A 10,252-nucleotide genomic window follows, 5' to 3' on the forward strand; every position below is an offset into this window, starting at 1 on the left:
CCGAAACGCTCAGGAACTCGTCGATCTATATGCCGATTGCGATGAATGCGTATTCGATGACACAACGGAGATTCGTCGGGCTCATCGGGTGGCAGGAAGGTGCTAGCGAGGTGGTGGGCGGGAGCTGGGCGGGGCGGGGCAGGGGGACAAGAGACAGCGAAAAGGTAAAGGTTAGAAGAGGTTATGAACTTTAACCTCCCCCCGCAAGTAGATGACAACGCCTGGTAGCCAGAGTCCGCTATGAACGTTCCTGATGACGCGTGGTCAGATCAGTCGTCATCGCTGCTGGCTGTAAAGGTGAGTTTTCCCAGATTGCACGCTCCTCTCTCTCTTTTTTCTCCGGGATCCGTCTCTCGCAGGAGTGCACGGAGTGTGCGGATGACGCGCCTAAAAATTGCGCGAGCCTGTTCGCGTCCACGTCTTCGCGTCCGTTTCGTTTCGCACGTTCGCAACGATTTCCGACTTATCGAGGAGTTTCCCCCGACGGAGGAAGCATTCGTCGCGAATCTCGCGTCGGTCGTCGTTGATGTGACAAAAAATGTGACACGGAACGTTCGAATCAAGCGAACACGTTCGGTGCGTTTCCTTTCTCGGGAATTTCCGAAATTCGCGTTCGGCGCGATTGGAGCGAAAAACGAGAATTCAGTGCGATCACACACAACCATCGGATCTGATCAAGTCCGGGAGTGCGTCATTGTTGATAAGTGTACATTGGTCAGTTGATGTCAGCGTGTATAAAGAAGGCTTCCTGTCGTTTTCGCCCACCGTCTTTTTGCTGCGGTTTTTTGCCGAGCGAGTTATTTCGAACGGACGGTTTTGCTGCGCTTTTTCGTCGAGTTATTTTAATGCCCGCGATGTCTCGTCCCCGAGGTCGAAGGTACGAAGGTGACACAAGAGCGAATCTTGTGAGAGAGCGTTTTTATTACGAACTTCTAGAACTGCGAATAAATATCCCCGTAACGTTCGCGCTGTATGACGTAACGTTCTCGTGTAAAGGATGGTCCGCGGACATATTTTACGGACAAAGATCTAATGATTCTATTTTTCAATAGAAGTTTCAGATCCATCTTTTTTTTTTTTTTAACTAAATTGCGTGTGGAAAATGTCATGGTCGATTGGAAGGTCCGTTTGTAGAAAATTTAGGAAGACAACAATATTTGATCGCTCGCTATCATTGACATTTCAATTTAATCACGTCTATCATATTCAATACTCGGAGGGTAATGTATATTTATATATCAAATACATATTCAACAGTTGGGCAATAAACCGCGGGACCACCTTGTGGCACGGGAACAAAACACGGGTGTAATGTTAACACGCAATGTACAAGAATTTTTATCGAACAAAGCTGCGTTGTGTCGATTTCGGGAGTTACGCACGTGTCTCTACGTGTGCAATTTTATTTTTGGATGTCCTTTGTGTGTGTGTGCGTGCGTGTGTGTGTGGGCACACATCCACGTCTTTCTTTCTCTCTTCTCTCTCTCTTTTTCTTTCCTTCTCTCTTTATTTTTCTTATATGCACTTTTGGGAAAGAATCACGCGCGCCCCGCAGACGGTAGACAAACAACAACGCGCGATTCCCCGTCGGGTGGGGCAAAGAAATAAATCTGTGTCGATGCGATCGAGAAACGGCAAGCTGTTGGAGAGGAGAGTAACCTTCGGATCCACGCAAGCGACCTTTACCTGCCACAGAGACCGTGTCGTTGTGTGTTACAGACATAATTACTCGACGATGACTATTCTCCTCATCTTTGTGTGGGTATATACCCGATTCCGAGAAGTCTTTAGAGATGAAATGACCATTCGAAAGGTTAGAAGCCAAGGACTCCGATATCTCTGCGTATTTTAACATTGTATTAGTCAAGTCTGAGGAAAAATATTCCGGCTAATGGAGAAGGCAAACTTATTGGAAAACAAAAACAAATGTATAATGTGAAAAAGAAGCGCTTCTTTTGTTCGAATGGTTTAGTGTTTGCTCATTTATATTTTGTAATTATTTACTTTTTTCTTTTTGTTTGAGTGTCGCGGAAGAAAAAAACCCTGGCTTAAAATCAATAATATCGTTTGACTCCGAGAGAAAAATACGAACGACCTTAAAAATTGCTTCGCGATGATTGCGACAAAAGCGCGTCAGACCTGCGATTAAGACAACGCATTCGACGGAAATCTGTAATCTATCAGACTGATAAGAGCATAAACAAGCGCATGGCAAAGAACACACTCTGGTGTTACGATCTATTGCTAGTCGATTGCGGTGCGCGCACAAAGAACAATGCGAAGGATACGTAAACGCGTCGTGCACACGCTCGAAAGATCCTTAGAACGGATTCATCGCGCGCACAAGGTAACCGATCGCTTACGTATGCGGGAAAAAATGCAAAAGTATGCAAACACGTAACGTTCCAAAAATTCAAAACAAAAAAAAATGTACGTCTTACGCGAACAATTATTTTTCTTATATACGCGCTCTGGCGTCTGTTACTTAAGAAGACTAACGGATATTATTTTAAAACTGTAAAAAATGGCGTAATTTTTTTTGTTTTTTTTTTTTCATTGTTCTCGTCGAACGTGACGTATTCGAAATATAACGCGGCAGAAAGGTTCCTCGGAGCTCGACATTAATCCGTGGCCGTGTTCGTTCGACCTATTCTCAATCGTGACGACCTCGACGCCGTCGGCCGATAAGTCATCGCGGACGCGCGCGTTACATGACATAACCTGTAACAACGTTCACCAAGAGAGAAGCCACTATCCGTGCGCGTCACGGCGAACGTGTTTGTTCACGTAGAAAAGTCGACAGCCCGAAAATGCGCAATACAGGTAACATGGCGGGATTGGCTATATTTTTTTTTCTTTGTGCTCCGAAAGAGTCTGACACACATCTCGGTTTTATTGCAGTTTTTCTATTGTATGATCTTTATTTTACTGCTTGTTCTCATTGGCTACCGAAGTTTTTGACTTTCCAGGGTTGGCAAAAAATTCCTCACGTCGCAATATATCATCTTTTTCCTTTTTTTTTTTTTTATTGCGGTCTCGAATTTTCTGCTTTTTAGATTGCCCACTGGGCACTTGTCCTTTAACCTTTTCCATTTACCGCCGGGAGGTCGCGGTTAACGTCATTGACGATATATGTTGATCACTTTGGCAGTATGCGATTCATGTATTCAAAAACAAAAATATATCTCCTCGCTTGTATAAACCGCTTTCGAAATTACATATACATAATTCGATAAACGTCGCGATCGTGTATGTGCAAATCCCGACACATTTTGCCCTGCGCGCAAATTACACGTAATCATTTCCACCTACTCTATCGCGAAAGAAATCATCCTACGTGTTCGATAATAGGAAAGGAGGAGGAATCGTGCGACTTAATCGCGGGCGAGTTACGTGACATAACGCGGCATAACCCGCGCGGCTCTCTCGCAAACCGCTTCGTTCCGCAGCGCGCGCTCTCTCGTGCTCGAGTATAGGGCGGAAAGCGGGCAAGCGGGACGCGAGAATGCACCTGGTCGGCGTACGGCGGCGTGTCCCGGCCCGGTACACAAGAGAGTGACCCGCCAACCTGCGCCGCTACAGAGAGCGGCCTGTTTGCTCGCTCGCTCGCTCGTCCGACCGAGCGACCGGCTGCGTTCACCTGCGTACAAGGTTGCTGTGCTGCGAGAGAAGCACAGCGGCGGCGGTGGCGGCGGCGGTGCGAACAAGCGAGCGTCGAGCGAGAACGCGACGACGCTCCGGCGTGGACGCCTCGGGCTTCGCGACGAGCAACAAACAAACGAACATACGTCCCATCCGTTCGGCCAGGTCGTTTCTCGCCGATATATACCTGTGACCTGTGTTATGCGTACACACGTACAAGCGCGAACGACGAGGGCAATACAACACCGGAGGCGACCGAGCGACCCGGCCGACGCACAACAGGTAGCGTACTGTGCATTCCGTCCTCGAAGTTTGCGCGCAAGCGCGCGCTGCTCAACGGAGCAGTTCTGCTCGCGCGATCGGACGACTCTCCGGCAGAATCGAAAGTGACTCTCGATATATATGAGTGTCTCTCGAGTTTGTTCCCAGTTCTGAAGAAAAAAAAGAGGAAATAGCGCGTTTTCAAAATTTTACAATTGTCAAAGGTACCTACTTTCTCTCTCGAATGTCGAGTGTTAAATATTCAAGAATCGGTGATTGATGGTTTTTCTTGTTAATCGGCATGTTACGGCTTTTTTACATTCGTCGTTGTAACATTCGCCACTAAAAAAAAACAAAAAAATCGCGCGTGAATAACACTTGTAAAATTGCGGACACACTGGTTTTTCGAGAGAGGCCGCGGTCGCACGCTCGATACACTTTCAACTCGCGCGGCTGACCTTTCGCGCATTCGACAACTCGTGTGTGGCCGCTGTCCACATTTTTACGTACAACAACGTGAGTGATTCCCGCGAACCGCGTCTTTTTTTCCCTATAACTTCCGCGTGTCGAATTACACGCGATATGGATATATCTCTGCGATTTCCTTTTGATTTTTTTTATCAATGTGTGCAAAAATTCTGTTCTTATTATCGTCGCGCGAATTAATTCATCGAAGAGGCGAATGTATCCGCGATGTGTGAATTTATTCAAACAAGATAAAATTCGCGCGCATTCCTGTCGTCACAGTTTTAGAAAGAAAAAAAAAGATAAAGAAAGTCGTTTACTGCGATAAAAACTTCTTTTTGCATATTCAGACGGACCTTTTACCTAAAATTTTTTTCTTTCTTTTTTTCTATTCTCGAAATTTCCTGGTAAAAAAAGCCACAGTATTTTGACACAGGCAACATTTTACGACCGCACGTATTAAAGAATGACCTCTCAGAAGGGCACTTTTGATTGTATTACAAAGACGGTGTCGGATCAAGTGTGTCGTGTTTGGAAGAAAATCTATTTCGACGCAGGTAAAATACATATTGACTGTGATGTGCGATCACGTTCTCGGTTTTGGTAGAAGAAGCAAACGGTTTTCTCGATATCACAAATCGGAAGTATAAAAAAAAATTTTATACAAATTGTTGCGCGCAGTAATTGAAAATTTGTGAACTACAATAATTCGTCGCAAATACGTTTCACGCGTGAGAGGAGATGATGCAATCGGATTCGAAATTTTATACAATTGAACACTGGTGTAAAAACGAGAACGCGTAGTATTTTGTAATTTTGAGATGAGAGAACAATAACGCGTGTTCTCCCGTGAGGTTCATGAAATCGCGGAGCGGCGATGTCGGCGGACTTATCGCGAGTCGGATTACGGACGTATAGAAATGGACCACTCGAGCCGCTGGTCTATGACAACGAGTACATAAACCAGAGTAGAGTATAAACCAGCAACGGTGCAGCGTAGCGCGACGTAGCCGGACATTGGCATGCACCTACCTACTCTAACCGCGTAGCAACCTACGAACCGAGGAACTCGGGACCATCTCTTTCACCTCTCGAAACGTGACGTAGAGGGGTCAGATAGACGAGGAGAAGGAGGAGAGAGGAAGAGGGCGGGCGACGAGGGGACGAGACGGGGACGAGGAGTTTCTCTTCTCAGCAGGTGGGGACGGGCCGGCAAATGCTCCAGTTTACATTTTTATCCCGCGCCCCTTGCGCTTAGTTCTTCAAGCACTTTGGATCGCGCAATCGTTTCTCTCTCTCTTTCCCTCTCTCCCAATGGGATGAAATTGCGGAGAGCGAGGAATCGGTATTATCAGATCGATCGTCGGGACAGTGCACTTCCTCGTGAGCAACAATGTGACGTGTGTGACGCATTGACCTGTAGATTATCGCATATCTTATCTAAAGGTTATATTGTACTTATGTTTCGCGTTCGTGTTTTTTTAGCGTTTTAACAATACACGGCGAAGAAAGATAATTTTTTTTTGTGTGGCAGCGAAGAAAATTGACTGCGGAGCACAATGTGCGACGCCTCGTTCTTTCGAATTACAAAGCGAGAATAATAATTGTCAGGAGAATGTGAGCGATATCTTTTATCAAGTTGCGATATCTGGTATAATTAGGTTTCTTTAGATGAGTCTTAAATCGCTATTTGATACGCTCATCATCGTGTGTTGCAAGAAACGATTCGAATTGTATTACTAGGCACTGTCGGAAACCCGACAATCTGTGGATCGCAATATCCGGTTGAAAATCATTAATGCTTGTTTAGCACGCGTTTAAAGAGAAAAGCCCGTTCGTTTACGCTCTCTCTCTCTCTCTCTCTCTTTCTCTCGGTGTTTTTAAGGTTGTATTCAGGGTAAGATAAAAGATATGCCGGATTATTCGAAATTTGCCAGTCAGTAGATAATATTAAAAAAAGAAATTATGCAAAATTTCAGCTTCTTTGCGAGCCTTGTTAAAAAGTTAGTACGATTTTAATTTAACACGAGTTCTTATGGGATTTCACGATATTCTGATATAAATTACAAAATAAATTGTAGATGTAGATATGCCATAATTTTGAAACTTTTTGCAGTTGTTAATAAATATCTTAAAAACAAATTCCACTTGAAAAAATAGTCATTTCGNCCGTAGTTATTAAAAGTATAATAAATAGTTTTTGTAACTTATTTTAGTACAAATAATACTATTCCAGCAAACAATTATTATCTAAATATTAAAATAGGTTCGGTTTACGCTATGTTTCTTAAACTTTTGACTGAGATCTTACCCTGAATACAACCTTAACGGGACGGTAACGCGCGTGGTATTATAAGATCGACACGGAAATATCTTACACTTGTGGAATGTGTATACGTACGTCTAACGGAGGCGTTCATCCGTTTTTACAGAGAGAAATGGATAGGGATCACAGAGAGCAGCGCGATCACGATAATCTGAATGAGAAGGAATCAAACAGCAAAATTGGAATGGATTTTCGCAATCTCTCCCATCATCACGATCACGCACCGGACGCCGATGCAGAGGTTTGTTTTGCTTGCCAATTCCCTGTTTGCAATATATATCTCGCTCTTGTAAAAAAAAATAATAAATTATTTAGAATTAGTATAATTGTCATATGGAAATACAAAACACAATTATTAAATAAAAAAAAAATTATATACCTATAATTGTGAAGTTTGAAATAATCTATTGCAGTCTATGGAAATTGACTCGATCGATCACGCCGAAAATTTGCACGATGATAAGTCCGAGAAATTAGGAAGGAATTTTCACAACATAGGACATCATCCAGCTATGGTAAGTTGCAAAAGGTGCTTCCCAAATGATAATATTTTAATGAATTTGTTTGTAATACGAAGCTTGTGCTTGCGATTGCAGAGAGATATAGATCAAAACAATCATGTCGACAACTTGCACGAGGACAAGCTGGACCATAAGATAGGAAGGGATTTCCGTAATTTGGGCCATCCGGGAATGGTCCACTTACACTCCAGCATGGATCATTTGAGTAACGTCGATGTCGAGGTGGATATTATGGTTTTTAAAAATTTTTTTATTTTATTGTCGCTCGTTCGACACGCTTGAGTGACATTTGGACGCATTCTTGCAGGTGAAGTTAGCAAGAGACGTGCGCGGATCGTTAGGCTTAGGATTGTCCTTAGAACTCTGCGTAGTTTGTGGAGACAGAGCAAGTGGCAGACATTACGGTGCGATCAGTTGCGAAGGTTGCAAAGGCTTTTTTAAGCGCAGCATTCGCAAACAGCTCGGCTATCAATGCAGAGGAAGCAAAAATTGCGAAGTTACCAAACACCATAGAAATCGTTGTCAGTACTGTAGATTGCAGAAATGCTTAGCGATGGGCATGAGAAGCGATTGTAAGTGCAAGACATTCATTATCGTGCGGTTAACTTGCTCTGTAAAATGCATTATTCAAAAACATAATAAATACACATACGAATGATTTGCAGCTGTCCAGCATGAAAGAAAACCCGTATTGGGAGAATCCGCGGCGGCGAAAGTGGGCAATCGTAGTTCCAGGGTAAAGCCGGAACCGCAGCAACCTGCGCCAGAATCGCTTCCGGCTTGGGAACAACCCGAGAGTCCTAGTATGGAAGACCAAAGTAGCGATAGCGATGCTAGTTTGACCACAGCTCGCGATCGCTTACTCATTTCTCACGTGTTGGATAACATGGCTAAATTCATCAATGATGTAAGTTGGGTTAATTATTTTGCGTCCTCGTATCTTGTGTTGCACAACAAATTGAGTCTTTAATGCATCGCGATGTTCACTCGTAGGTAAACGGTTCAAGCGAACCGGAAGAAGAATGGACTGGTCAGTTAATCACTGAACGGAACACCTTGTTCGAATTGAGAGCGCCCAGTCCAGCGCCCGCGTATCTATCTATTCACTTCATATGCGAGAGTGCGGCTAGACTATTGTTCTTGTCTGTACATTGGGTGCAAGGAATTCCAGCATTTCAAGCTTTGCCGTAAGTATATTTCGTATATATTGGATTTAATACGTGTAATGTGTGCTTTTCGTATGTTAACAACGTTTTAACATTATCAAAAATAAGCGTTTTTTTTGTTTATTCCAGATCGGATATTCAAATCGATTTAGTGCGAAGTTCCTGGGGACAACTGTTCACGTTGGGACTGGCTCAATGCGCGTATACACTGTCTCTCTCTAGTATTATATCATCGATAATCAGTCACTTGCAAGTCAGTTTCACACACGAGAAGATCACAGCTAGCAAAGTGAAATACGTCACGGAACACATATGCAGACTACAGGAATGCGTGGGTTCTTTGCATAAAATGCAAGTGGATTCAGTTGAGTACGCGTATCTCAAAGCTCTGACGCTGTTTAGTCCAGGTAAGCGAATTTAAAATGGCATATAACAGAAGTTTGTGAGAATGTTTCGCATATCGAAGCGTGAAGATTATTTTTTTTCAGACAATATTATATCAAATGTATGGCGTAAAAAGGTCGAAGTTCTTCAAGAAGCGGCGTGGACGGAACTGCAGCAACGTGTGAGTTCCGACAGATTGTCTCGCCTTCTTTTGCGATTAGCGCCACTTCGCTCGATTCATCCTCGAGTTCTGGAAGACCTGTTCTTCTCGGGTCTCATCGGCCGAGTGAGCGTGGCCAGCGTCGTGCCTTATATCCTCACCATGCCGGATTACAAAACCGAACCGGAAAGTCACGCGGGGTGACAAATACTATTGTCGATGCAATGCAAATCGTGGACTAAAGAGTGATGTATACATAAATATATTGGATGCCTTGAACATTTTCATACAACGAAAGTGCAAAAAAAAAAAAAAAAAAAAAAAACGTGACACGAGGAACCAATTTCGTAAAAATTTTAACAGACTCGATTATAATTTCCGATTGTAGATGAATAGTCGTACAGTACGCTGTTAATACTGCTGTATTGTATGTATCAATTGTACATGTAAAAATCTGAACATAGCATTACTTAAAGTAGCATTTGATTGTTTATAATGTGGTATCTGACAATTCTTTATTTATTATTACACATAATAGATGGACATTCTGCAAAACCTTCAAGAAAACAAAAAAAAAATAATAGCTCTGCAATGTTGTTAGATAATCACTTGTGCTGGACAGTTAATTTTAGCGGTGTGACTATCTATATTCTAATTTATTTTTAAAAAATTACAGTCGAGTTCCATTTGTATTTTTACAGTCGAAGTTTACTCAAAAGTGAAAACATTTAGTGAAGTTTACTTCGCTGATATTACCATATAAGGACACGCATAAAAAGAAAATAATCTTGTGACATTTCACGCTGGATTTGTGTTACCAGAGTTGAGATAGAAGTGGAATTTCATGATACTGGTTATATCAGGTTCCAAAGATTTCACTTTAATGAACTTTGACTGTAGAAAGAATATAAAAGAGTTGATCGCCGTCTCATACGCGTGCAAATATTCAGAAAAATGAGATATACTGTGTAATTCCAGACCAAGTGGTTAAAAATTCAAAGTCAATATTCATAGTTCAATCTTACATTTGAAACTGTTTTAAGTTTGTCTTATGCAAACTGTTGTATTACCTACCATCTAAAGACGAACTTAAGAGAGTACTGGAGCCTCGCCTGTAAACTGGATAGAGACCTGTAAACAGACGTTTTAAAAACCTAAATTTCTCTAATTTTTAAGTTTCTTTACTGCATTACATAAAAAGTGCTTCTATAGAAGTAAATACATATAAACAACTATTTAGTGCTTTTGAAAATAGATATATAATGTCTTTTGAAACTCTTTTTTTTATTCATAATGATAGCATATGATAATCTATACTGTCATCACA

The 10,252-nt window shown here is 42.4% G+C and overlaps 1 protein-coding gene across 9 annotated transcripts; it reads left to right on the forward strand.

Annotated features, from left to right (window-relative positions):
* The first annotated feature begins 148 nt into the window (after positions 1-148).
* Positions 149-9,242, forward strand: LOC109854950 (orphan steroid hormone receptor 2). Of its 9 annotated transcripts, XM_020429358.1 has the most exons (9): positions 149-297; positions 6,801-6,935; positions 7,108-7,209; positions 7,291-7,437; positions 7,523-7,787; positions 7,881-8,122; positions 8,209-8,402; positions 8,511-8,788; positions 8,870-9,242. In XM_020429358.1, the coding sequence occupies exons 1-9, from the start codon at positions 241-243 to the stop codon at positions 9,127-9,129; spliced, it is 1,680 nt and encodes a 559-aa protein (XP_020284947.1). In that variant the 5' UTR covers positions 149-240; the 3' UTR covers positions 9,130-9,242. The 9 variants fall into 9 exon arrangements, with proteins under 9 accessions (XP_020284947.1, XP_020284412.1, XP_020284586.1 ...); XM_020428823.1 differs by having other exon boundaries at positions 7,108-7,437; XM_020428997.1 differs by lacking the exon at positions 149-297 and adding an exon at positions 724-877 and having other exon boundaries at positions 7,108-7,437.
* The last annotated feature ends 1,010 nt before the right edge of the window (positions 9,243-10,252 follow it).

This window comes from Pseudomyrmex gracilis, unplaced genomic scaffold, assembly GCF_002006095.1.
Source record: "Pseudomyrmex gracilis isolate BER0280 unplaced genomic scaffold, ASM200609v1 scaffold_0, whole genome shotgun sequence".
Classification (NCBI taxonomy): Eukaryota; Metazoa; Arthropoda; class Insecta; order Hymenoptera; family Formicidae; genus Pseudomyrmex; species Pseudomyrmex gracilis.